This window comes from Canis lupus, chromosome 8 (genome assembly GCF_048164855.1).
Source record: "Canis lupus baileyi chromosome 8, mCanLup2.hap1, whole genome shotgun sequence".
NCBI classification, from domain to species: domain Eukaryota; kingdom Metazoa; phylum Chordata; class Mammalia; order Carnivora; family Canidae; genus Canis; species Canis lupus.
In genome coordinates, this window is record NC_132845.1 from 48,421,015 (window position 1) to 48,433,782 (window position 12,768).

General features: G+C 40.5%; 1 protein-coding gene across 6 annotated transcripts in view; it reads left to right on the top strand.

The window, feature by feature from the left end:
• The window catches only part of ERCC4 (ERCC excision repair 4, endonuclease catalytic subunit), a 40,019-nt gene that overhangs the window by 10,909 nt on the left and 16,342 nt on the right, over positions 1-12,768 (top strand). For 5 of the 6 annotated variants that reach the window (XR_012035497.1, XR_012035495.1, XR_012035496.1 and 2 more), the window contains exons 5-9: positions 1,698-1,878; positions 2,883-3,011; positions 4,261-4,371; positions 6,960-7,557; positions 9,846-9,938. Coding sequence is in view for 3 of the 6 variants with exons in the window: in XM_072835843.1 (XP_072691944.1) it covers positions 1,698-1,878; positions 2,883-3,011; positions 4,261-4,371; positions 6,960-7,557; positions 9,846-9,938 (1,112 nt within the window). In the remaining 3 variants the exon portion in view is untranslated. The remainder of the gene's footprint in view (positions 1-1,697; positions 1,879-2,882; positions 3,012-4,260; positions 4,372-6,959; positions 7,558-9,845; positions 9,939-12,768) is intronic. The other variant, XM_072835844.1, reaches the window with a different exon arrangement.

Genomic DNA, 12,768 nt, shown 5'->3' on the forward strand with positions numbered 1-12,768 from the left:
AATGTAAATGCAGATGTAACTTGCAACTTGTTAGAAAATTTAACTTTTATAGATGATTTTGCCAAACAGGTATGCACTTCTGTGTTCCAGTTTGTCTAGGGCAGTTACACCATTTACCTGTTGTCCTGGAGTAATTATTAATAATATAATTTCATTTTTACAAGAGTCCTAGTTTGAACAATAAATTATACAGTCATACAAATATTACTCCTGATGAATATTAAATTTGTTAGATAAGATGCTACATGGTGATACTGCTTCCATATCATGCTATAAGTATCATCCTTTCCAGTTACAAAATCAGTTTGTAAAGGACATGTGTGTGGGTGTATGTATGCATACATATATGTAAATATATAGCATATACTATATATGTGTATATAGTATATGCAAAAAGCTATTCTGTGTTTTAGGCAACTTTTTTAAAAAAGATTTTATTAATTTCACTTTACAGAGAGAGCAGGGGAAGGAGCAGTGGGGAAGAGAGAGGGAGAGAATCTCCAGCAGACTCCACAGTTAGTGCAGACCCCGATGTGGGGCTTGACCTCACGACCCTGAGATCATGACCTGGCCAAAACCAAGCGTCAGATGTTTAATTGACTGAGCCACCCAGGCGCCCCTGCTTTTTAGGGTCTTAAAAAAAAAATCAAATTTAGTCCAATGTTAATTTAACAAGTGTTTTCCCAGCCATGAATCACATTAAAAAAACAAACAAAAAAAAACAAAAAACAAAAAAACAAAGACCTAAGCAAATCTTTTACACCACCATATTAGGGTACATTGTTACTTAATTTGATACCATGTAGTTTCCCTCCTATATGTGCTCTGTTCCATGCCCAACTGTATCCCACATTTTTATCTACCTAGAATGGGGTCACAGCCAAACTTGGCAGAAATTGAGTATGTCTAAGCTACCTGCTTTGACTCTTCATAAAAATAAATAATTGGGGATCCCTGGGTGGCGCAGCGGTTTGGCGCCTGCCTTTGTTTGGCCCAGGGCGTGATCCTGGAGACCCGGGATCGAATCCCACGTCGGGCTCCTGGTGCATGGAGCCTGCTTCTCCCTCTGCCTGTGTCTCTGCCTCTCTCTCTCTCTCTCTCTCTCATGAATAAATAAATAAAATCTTTAAAAATAAATAAATAAATAAATAAATAAATAAATAAATAAATAAATAAATAATTGGTTATCTGATGTTTATCAGTCCTTTTCTCCTAATAATGTAAATATGAATAATTATGAATTGACTATCTGATCAGAGATTCTAGGGATAAAACACTGCTTTGTATTTGAAAATGCATTTGAAATATTTATTTTAAATATATATTTGAAAATCAGTTCAGGTCATGATCCTGGGGTCCTGGGATCAAGCCCCACATCTGGCTCCCTACACCGAGAGGAGCCTGCTTCTCCCTCTCCCTCTGCCTGCCACGTCCTCTGCTTATGCTCTCTCTGTCAAATAAGTAAATACAATCTTAAAAAAAAATCTTATGTACTGAAATTTTCTGTCTATTTCCTAGGGAGATGATGCTTGGAGTTTTTTTGTATGAGTGGTAAAGTATACATAATATAAAATTTACCACTCTAACCATTTTTAGGTATATGGGGATAGGATAATGTTCATTGAAAGTATAATTTATACTAATAATAGCTATATTGAATGTGTTTTTAGCAATACTAAATTTTATTCTTGTTTTAGACAATCCGCCATTATCTGGATCCTTTGTGGCACCAGCTTGGAGCTAAGACTAAGTCCTTGGTTCAGGACTTGAAGATATTACGAACTTTGCTGCAATATCTCTCTCAGTATGATTGTATCACATTCCTTAATCTTCTGGAATCCCTGAGAGCAACAGAGAAGGCTTTTGGTCAGAATTCAGGTGGGAGATAAAAATACTAATATTATTATGGGAGCTGATTTGAATAAAGTGTTGGATTTCGTTGGGGAATCAGATGTAGGAAGTGCTATATTCAACTACATGATATACTAAGATTTCAAACTACGTTTTTATGTTCATAGCACAAAGATGTAGGTTTTATTGATAGCTAATGTTTCCGCCTACTTAACTTCTGTTCTGTATAATAATAAATATTCATATCCATTCCGGGCGATTTTATTTCTAGAAAAGACTCTGTATATTACAGGCAGTCCCCAACTTAGAAATAGGTTGTGTTCTGGAAGTTTTAGTTGTTAAGAACTTCAAATTCGTTTTCTCCAAAGAAGCAGGAAGGATTTTAAGGTTTCATCAGCCAGAGTGCTGAAGACTGAGGAGATTTGTAGGGAAACACATGTCCACAGCTGGCCACCGTCTTGTTTTTCTACCAACCACATCTGCACCTGCTAGTGTAGCCTCTGTCACTGTTTGGCTAGCCCATCGATTTTCAAAGTGTAGTCCCTGAGCCCCGGAGGCCAAGATTTAATACAATTAATAATTTTTACCTCTTCATCAGGGACATTCGTAAGTGATAAACTACAAATGCATAGCAATGAAGAATGCGTTGACTACTAGTGTACTTTGGTTCTACTGCCTTGATTACATTCAGGCGCCAGCAGTGTTACCCACCAGTGCTTCTGCACCATCACTGGAAATGTCAGCACAGTGGGGGGTGGGGGGGGATCAAATAATGAGTCAGTGTCCTTATGAGAATAGTTTTGAGATCCAGACCCTCTGGAAACAACTCAGTGACCCCCGGAGGTCAGTAGGCCACACTTTGAAAACCACTGGTCTAACCAAACAGTGATGGAAGCCACAGTAAGGGAGAGGGTGTGGTTCAGAGGAGAACAAGATGGTGAACAGTTGTCCATATAGGGCATGTGACCATCAGTCTTTAACATTCATCCCAAACTGAGGGCTTTTTTTTTTTTTTTAACTTTTTGTATTAGGTTGGCTGTTTCTTGACTCTAGCACCTCCATGTTTGTAAATGCTCGAGCAAGGGTTTACCATCTTCCAGATGCCAAAATGAACAAAAAGGGCAAAATGTCTGAAAAAATGGAGATCAAAGAAGACCAAGGTATCTTGTAGGCTTGGTCTTTTTTTTTTTTAAACATGTTTTTAAATGTGAATTCTGTTTGCCAACATATTGCTCATCCCATCAAGTGCCCTCCTCAGTGCCCATCACCCAGTTACCCCATCTCCCCCTCCACCTCCCCTTCCACAACCCTTTGTTTGTTTCCCAGAGTTAGGAACCTCTCATGTTTTGTCTCCCTCTCTAATTTTTCCCCAGTCAGTTCCCCTCCTTTCCCTTTTAATCCCTTTCACTATTTCTTATATGCCACATATGAGTGAAACCGTATGATGATTGTCCTTCTCCGATTGACTTATTTCACTCAGCATAGGCTCGATCTTTAACTGTGTCTATTTATGTGTTTAGTGTGGAAATTCTTACCGAGTGAGCATATTAATCTTACATATCCTTCAGCCATGTGAAAAACATGTGCTCTGTATCTTAAACATGTTATATGCAATGTATGTTAAAAGTATCCAATACGGCAAACCTTAGAATCCATTGTCAGAGGAATACAAATAGCAAGTGCTAAGTATCAATCAAGAGTATTCTCACCACCACATATGAGCTACAGATTGATTTTTTTTTAACTTCAGAGTAATAACTACTTTTGGCACCGTCAAGTCTTAACAGAATGTTTAACATTCCTTTTAGCTTTAAAAAAAAATAAATATACTAGAATGAGGCAAGTATGGATTTTATTCCAACACTTAACTAGTAGGTATAATAAATATCATTGGGTTTTTTTTTTTTTTAAAGCATGAGATGGGGTGATGCTGGCCTTCTGTCTCATTCAAAGGTCTAGTTCAAAACTAAGTAGATTAATGATGTGTTTGAGTCTTTACAGAAGCATTTGACTGCTATCTAACTTGTATCCCATCTTCAGGATTGTGAAAGTCATGGGAATTTTAGGATTAATAAATACCATTACTCTATACTGGTCCTTTGATTTTATGTAGCAGCTGATATACAGTGTCACAATTAAGAACTAGGACAGTATCTTCTGTAATTCATGACCATGCAAGTAATTTGCTCTCAGGGCTCTATTCACGTCGGTTGGGAGTGTATTTCATTTAGACCTTAATAAACAGACCTTTTTCAAAGAAAGAAGATTCTATTTGGCATCAGGAAGGAGGCTCAAAGGAATGGGCTTTCCAAATGATGCTTGTGTTACCTGTTGTTTTGAAAGCCTGTGAAATACTTTATGGATAAATATTATCACATAGAATGAGGTCATCTTTTCATTTCTATACAGAAGCAAAAAAGGAATTGGTCCTCGAAAGCAACCCAAAATGGGAAGCACTGACCGAAGTACTGAAGGAAATTGAGGCAGAAAATAAGGAGAGCGAAGCCCTTGGTGGTCCAGGTAGGAAAAAAAGAGATGGTGACATTTGCTTTCAAAATGCAGCATGTGAGTCCTCTTTGTTAGTTCTTTAAAAATAACTAACTTGGGCAGCCTGGGTGGCTCAGCGGTTTAGCGCCTGCCTTCAGCCCAGGGTGTGATCCTGGAATCCCAGGATCGAGTCCCACATCGGGCTCCCTGCGTGGAGCCTGCTTCTCCCTCTGCCTGTCTCCCTCTCTCTCTCTCTCTCTCTCTCTCTCTCTCTCTCTCTCTGTGTGTCTCTCATGAATAAATAAATAAAATCCTTTAAAAAAATAAAAATAACTAACTTGATTTTGTTTATAAAGCATAGAAGAGTAAATCCCAAAGGAACACCGAAATCCTGGTGGCAGCCTCATTTTCTGTTCTTTTGATGTGATTTTCTCCAGGTTGAATCCTTGTATATTCATGAAAGCAGGGTTGTCTGCCTGTGTGTGTGTGTGTGTGTGTGTGTGTGTGTGTGTGTGTGTGTGCTGGTTGCCTTCTCAGGACTTCTATTTAAAGAGGCAGCTAAATCTCCGCATACACGTTCACCAGGCTTTCAGTCTGGAATCCCCAAGGAGAAAGCTAATGGGCTTGCTTTATTCTCAGCAAGTGTCTTTCCAAAAAAGTCTTAACTGTTCTATGGAGCAGCATTGACCTAGCCTCCGCCAAAAAATTGCAGATTCCAGGGCTGCTGTCTTCAAACATGAGTATACTAATAGCTTAGCACGGTAGACCAAACCTGAACTACATTTAAAAATACAACTGTTATAAAATAAAACTAGATTAAAAAAAAGAAAAAAAACTAGGGGCACCTGGGTGGCTCAGTGGTTGAGCATCTGCCTTTGGCTCAGGTAGTGATCCTGGGGTCCTAGGATCAAGTCCCACTTCAAGCTCCCCGCGGGGAGCCTGCTTCTTCCTCTCCCTATGTCTCTGCCTCTTTCTCTGTGTGTGTATCATGAATAAATAAATAAAATCCTTTTTAAAAAAAATCTATTGAGATTTTGAACTCCTATAAATCAGCAAAGGCAAGCACATAATTCTCATATTAGTAAATATACTGGTGATGTTATCCAAGAACCTCCAGTACTGTGATTGAAGACCCAAAGTCATGCATGCTTACTTAGGAAAACTGAAAAGTACGAAGGAAAAAGAGAAGGGGGAAAAATTATGTTTAGGAGCCATGCTGGCATATTTGCTTCCAGGGTTTCTTTTATGTATTTTCTGTCTCACATTATTGGGGTTATAGTGCAGATATAATTTCTGGATATATAATTAGCAAGTCAAATGATAATGTTCTTGAGACATATTACCATGTTTGACTTGTACAAAATTTTTGTGAATTTTCGTTTCTTCTAGCAGCATAAAAGTTCATCTTTTTTTTTTTTTTTTAAGATTCTGTATTTTAAAGATTTTATTTATTTATTCATGAGACACAGAGAGAGAGGCAGAGGGAGAAGCAGGCTCCCTGCGGGAAGCCTGATGCTGGACTTGATCCCAGGATGCCAGGATCACAACTTGAGCCAAAGGCAGATGCCCAACCACTGAGCCACTCAAGTGGCTCATTTTTTAGTTTTATTTAATTTATTTATTAGAGAGATTATGGTGAGGGCGGGAGCAGAGGGAGAGGGAAAGAGAGAATCTCAAGCAGACTCCATGCTGAGCTCAGAGCCCAACAGGGCTCACAGATCCCAACAGATCCCACAACCCTGAGATGATGACCTGAGCCGAAATCAAGAGTCAGACCTTAACCAACTGAGCCACTCAGGTGCCCCAGAGCTCATCTCTTTTTCATTTAGCAGACAATGACTGGTGATTCTGTATATATTCGTGTGCATATATACGTGTATATGTGTAACAATTTTATTAATTTGATTGGAGAAAAATGTTATTCATTTGAAATTTGATGCTTGGTAAGCTTTTTCTTAAATGCTTTTCCTCTTTTGTGAATTGCCTTTTTTTTTCCTTTGTCAATTTAGACTATGTCCTCAGTTTGTGTTGGCTTTTTATATGTTAAAGATATTGTCATTTATGGTAGTTGTTTGGTAAAGTTGTTTTTTTGTCTTTATGCTAAGAAAGCTATGCTTTCTTAATGCATAGCTTTTTTCTTCTATAGAGTCAATCTTAGATTATAGACATCTGCTTTCTCTGAGATTTCTTCCATTGCTTTTAAGCCTAGAAAATCATTTCCATCCAGAAAGATGGAGAATGGTCCCCTTTTTTTTATGATTTAGTATTTAACATTTGACTCTATAATCCATTTGGAATTTATTTTGGTATATAAAATCCTCTGGAAAATTATTAATTAAAAAGAGCTTCTGTAAAGCCTCCATTATACCACAGCTACGCTTTCCTAAGACTAAATGTTTCTGGCTTCAACTTTACTCAAAAGATTTAACTAATCCTGCCAGAGAGGGAAAACATTTGATAAGCATCTGAGACCCTTTTTAAACAAATTGTGAATACTGTATCCTTCACGCCAAGGGGTAAGATATATCTTCTTTGTCGGTGGAAGAGGCGAGTGGGCAGACAGGTAGGAAGTACAGGGACACGTGAGGTCATAGTAACATAACCCTGTTTCGTAATTTTAGGTCAGGTACTCATTTGTGCAAGCGATGACCGAACGTGTTCCCAGCTGAGAGAGTATATCACTATTGGAGCAGAGGCCTTCTTGATGAGGCTCTACAGGAAAACTTTTGAGAAGGACAGCAAAGCTGAAGAAGTGTGGATGAAACTTAGACATGAAGACAGTCCAAAGAGAATGGCGAGATCTAACAAAAGGCCTAAAGACCCCCAAAACAAACAAAGGGCTGCCACCAAAGAAAGGACTCTCAAAAAGAAAAAGCGAAGGTTAACCTTAACTCAGATGGTAGGAAAGTCTGAAGAACCAGACGAGGAACAGGATGTCAAGGAAGGCTATCCTAGAGACACGGGCAGTAGCCCAGAAAGCTCCCTAGAAGAAATTAAGCATGAGGAATTTGATTTAAACTTGTCATCTGATGCCGCTTATGGACTCCTGAAAGACCCGCTTACCATCCTCCATCCACTCCTGGGCTGTAGTGACCCCTACGCTCTGACAAGGGTGCTCCATGAAGTGGAACCAAGATACGTGGTTCTGTACGATGCAGAGCTGACGTTTGTTCGCCAGCTTGAAATTTACAGGGCAAGCAGGCCCGGAAAGCCTCTAAGGCAAGTTATAAAGAATATTAGCCATTTCTTCTCTCTTTTTTTGTGTACATATATGTATTTTTTAAAAAGCTGAAGTATAGTTGACATATAATATTAAATTAGGTTCAAGTGTACAAAATAGTGATTCAATAATTCTACACATTACAAAATGCTTGCCATGATCAGTGTATTATGATATTGATTATGTTCCCCACAGATTATTTATTTTATAAGTTTGTACCCCTTAGTCCCCTTCATTGATTTTACCCTTTCATCCCACCCACACGCCCCTTAGGCAGCTATCATTGTGTTCTCTATTTGAGTCTATTTCTCTCTTTGTTGTTTGTTCATTTTGTTTTGTTCTGTTTTGTTGTTTTTTGTTTTTTTTTTTAGATTCCACATATAAATGAAATCAAATGGTATTTGTCAGTCTCCATCAGGCTTATTTCACTGAACATACCTACCCTCTAGGTCCATACATGTTGTGGCAAATGGCAAATTTTATTCTTTTTTATGACTGAGTAATATTCCATTGAACGGCTTCTTTTAAAGGCTTCAATTTCACAGTTCTTTAGGCTTTCACACAGATGCTGTACCTGTTGCACATGGATTTTCTTTAATATTCTGTTGTTATGATGTGGGTTATGTTTATGAAACCTTCTTTTGCTTTCTGATCCACCAGGGAAGTTTGCACAGGAAGGATGACAACTATAGTAGAACAACAAATCTAGGAAGCTATCTGTGTTCTGGTTACTTGATGCTTTGTTGTTCTGTACTGTACCCTTTGTGCATTGGTTGTAGTTTACGGGATGCTGTATCTGAACAAATCTAGGAAATGTATCATATCCTAACTTCTACCAAAAATTACTATAATTATGGCTCAGCTAAATGGTTTTGATCTTCTAAAATGTCGTTCTTGTAAATTTCAAGAAGTGACTCTAAATTGCATCCACATAAAATGAAAGTATTTGGGAAATTATTGTACCATGTTTTCTTGAGTTTCAAGAAATAGCAGATTAAAGGAAAAAAAATCTACAGAAATATCAGATGAGAAAATGATGCCTCTCAAAGAATATAGTGTTCTGGGTCTCAAATTATCTGAGAGAAATAAACAGCAAAATTAATATCCTGAACTCAGCCTGAACCAAAAACAGAGCCAAAAGAAACCTTCCTAGCAGTTTAACTAATGCAGGCTTCCAGAGCAGCAATGAACGGAGCAGGTGGGTAAGAAATTACACAGGATGAAGAGATTAGATGAAGCTGATCAGATAATTATAGGCTGGTAAATTTTTCAGACTTTGCTGCTGATCAACTTTGTAGATACCTCATGTGCTCCCAAGTTCTTTGTTGCCTGAGAATGGAATAGTGTGGTATTTGGAAACAAAATGTCAGAGTCAGAGGGGACCTTGCATTCAACTGTTCCCTCTGTCAGTTGGAAACTAAGATCCAATAATAATGGATGACTTGCTCTTGGCCACATAGCATTTCTGGGGGAGAGCTGAAGTCTTTGGGCTCATTGTCTCTGTACACACTTCAAAAATATATATAACCTAGAAACATGTAATCCAGAAGAAAAGTCGAAAGTATAAAAAGGAAAAACCTCTGATAGTTGCAAAAGAGGGAGAGAGGAGATGCTTATTAAATCAGCCTCTGAGCTACAAATAAGATAGAAAAGCAGTCCTTCCTAAGAGAAAATAATATGTCGAATTATTTTCTTAAGCCCTATATCATCCGTGTGTCTTCTGCATCTGTGTGTTTATGTAACACATGCACTGCCTTGGTTCTGTGAAGACACAGATAAAAAAAGCGCCGAGAAGGAAGATGAAGGCCATATAGATTTCATTTGTTTATTTCTCACTAATGTGAACTTTACACAATCTGCGTTTTATTTTATTTTATTTTTTTTTCAATCTGCGTTTTATAACTACTATCCAACTTTGCAAATGATCGTTTGGCAGAGGTGTAAAGAAAAAACTGAAAAAAAAGAGAAGCCGCTGAGATTTTGCGTTTTCTGATTTGTTTATAGTCATGAAGCAAGAATTATTCTATCCCTCTAGTTATATTTCAGTGTTTACCTAAACTCTATTCCTCCTTTCGGTAAAGGAGGAAAAAAATGTGGTAATGAGACTTTTACCAGGTGGGGTTGCAGCAGCTTAATTTTAGGTACGTGATTAATGGAGCCTTTTATTCTTGGTCAAATATTTATTATTTGAGCAGTGTAGATTGCTGATTTTGAATGCTGCGCTCTTCCTTTCAGGGATTAAAAATTGTGTTTTTATAGCCTAAAAGAGTTCTGTTTTAACTGGCAGGGTCTACTTTCTTATATATGGAGGTTCAACCGAGGAACAGCGCTATCTCACTGCCCTGCGGAAGGAAAAGGAAGCTTTTGAGAAACTCATAAGGTAATACATAGAGGCCTTTCAAGATGTAGAGGCTTCTCTGAGTGGGGGCCTACCTAATTGCCCTCAGGAAAGATGGAGAGGGAAGGAGGCTCGGAGGGTCACCTCAAGATAAACCTGTGGTCTGATTCAGCTCTGGGCTATATGCACATTTCTTGTCCCCTCCTTGTCTTTTCCATCTTCTCCAGTTGCCTTTCAGTGATTTAACAGAATATTGGAAATGTGGCGAGAACTGCTTTTCTGCTTGTAAAGACTCGTAACAGAGAACACCAGAAATACAGCTTAGCCACCCCTTTTCTCAAGAAATACGTTCTTAAATCTCCCCCCTCCCCTACACACACAAGCTTTCTCCCTTCCCTTGGAATTATGATTTATTTTCTCCTGGTAAAATTGCCATTGTCTGTGGGTGGGTGACCGCCTTACCATTTGCTGGGAAATGCTTTTACATTCCCTCCCCCCTCCACCCCTACTGCTGGTTCAGATCACCAGCAGTAGAATCACTCTGGGAAAATACTGTTTTGAAGGTGTGATGTTGATCTGAACGTACGTGTACTGTTTCTAGGATGAGCGTCTGGTAATACTCCGAATCCAAATAGAAAATGCTTTCCAGTGTCACATAAGGAAAATGTTCCAAGTGACATATGCACAGACTGGATGGCCACCTTTTACACCCCCGCAGGTGTTTGAGAAATCTGATAACCTTGCACCGGGGGTGTTGTCAAGGAGATGGCAGCCTCGTGAGGGAAGATGTGTCGCATGGTCTCTAAGGGACCTCAAAAGCCAGGGCGGGGGCTAGACAGGGCATCCTTGAGCTGAGCCAGAGAAATGGCTAGACCAGAGGAGAATACGGCTTGGGCTGACCAATCTTCCAAGCCTCAGACGTGGGTAATGTATCAATGGCAACAAGAGGGCGGAAATCATTTTTAGTGGCTGTTAGCTTGCCAGGGCTCCACACAGAATTTCAAAATAGACAGCCTTCCTCCAACACTGACTGTGGGCTCTCAGTGTACACCTAAAATATCCCCGTGCCCCATTTCATCCAGGGCATACGTTCCGGGGGCTTACTGCATCAGTGCCACTGAGTCCCCGTGGAGGGGCTTGGCAGGTTACATGGGCAGGACCATTCCCCCCCTACCCCCTGTATCTTCTGGTTTTACCCCATGCCTTGGCCATGGATTCTTCTAGCCTGTGGTCAGTCCTTTCACCCTATGAAAATGTTTTCTATTAAAATGCTCTCTGGGATGGTTTTCTGGGATATGTATGTATATACAGGTGGGGTTTTTAAAAATATTTTATTTATTTATTTGAGGGAGAGAGCATGAGCCGGAGGGGAGGGCAGAGGGAAAAGGAGAAGTAGACTCTTTGCTAGGAGGGAGCCAAACTTGGGGGCTCGATCCCAGAACCCCGGGACCAGGACCCCGGGATCATGACCTGAGCCGAAGGCAGACGCTTAACCAAGTGAGCCACCCAGGCACCCCTAGATATATGTTTTTTGGAACAATATTTCAAGAAGTGCGATAACCAGGCAAGTGTTAAACAGCCTGCCTCTTCTTGTCCAAAGCTTTCGGCGCTTCTTTATGTCTTCTAGAGAAGACCCACACTCCCCCAAGACTCTAAACAGTCAACAGATATTTACTGAGCTTCTGTTAGGCACCAAGCTCTGTGCTAATAATAAAATGCTATAGTCACAGCGTTGCCGGAAGTCCCTGCCCTCCTCAAGCTTATCCTCTAGTGGAAAAGGTGAACATTAAGTCCCTCTGAATGTTCCACGAAGCAGACATGTGCAAAGTCTGGCTGCAAAGGTGAAAGAACGGGGTACACTAGCACATGTCAGAGAGACCTGGCCAGTGTGGGGACCAGGATGGCCTTATGAAAGAAGTGACAGATAAGCCACCTGAGGGATGGAGCAGGGAAACGAGTCAGGAGAAACAGAGGTAGCCAAGATGAGGTTGAAGAAGAGAGAGAAGGCAACAGATATGAAGGAATGGAATCAAAGAATTGGTGCTACAGGATGTGGGCCAGTACCTCTTAACCTTAGTCCCTTACTCTTCACAAAACATGCTCTGCAGGAGGCTTCACCGGTTAACCGTCGCCAAGTTACAAAGGAGCACGCAGAACTGAGATCACTCAGATTAGGATACTGGTGTTCACGTTGAGGGCGGCCCCCCAAGACCACCCTCAGGCTCGGTGATTCACTAGTAGGGCCCACAGGAGCCAGAAAAAAACTGGTACACTCACAGTTTGGGTTTATGACAGCAAAATAATACAGATTAAAATCAGCAGAAGGTAAGAAGCGATGGGGCAAAGTCCAGGAAAACCAGGCATGAGCTCCCAGGCGTCCTCTCCCTGTGGAGTCCTGCCGATGTGCTTCATCTTCCAGCTGCAAGGTGTGACAGCACTTGCTGAGCATTGGTGACAAGGGGGCTTCCTCGCGCCTTGGGGTCCAGTGTTTTTATTGGGGGTCAGTCACATAGCCACAGAGTACGCACATGACAGACTCCAGCCCCGCAGAGCAAAAACAGGTATTCACCATAAATCAAGTTGTGAGCATAAATCATCTGATCAGACTGGTGCCATGTGACCCTTCCCTCCCCCAGGCCTCAGACAGAATGTTCTAAGCATTCAGAGCTCATCCTCCCAGAAGCCATCCTGGGGAGACTGGGCCTTCCCTGCAGAGTTGTAGCCAAAAGAGCCTGCTAGGATGTGGGGAAGAAGGCACCTAGGTAGGTGAGTTTTTATGCCCCAGGCTGCGCCTTCTTCGGTGCATCGGGGAACCTCATCTAGAAAAGAGTATTTTGAGTGGATTGTCACAAGGTACCACCGCCCCATGCCA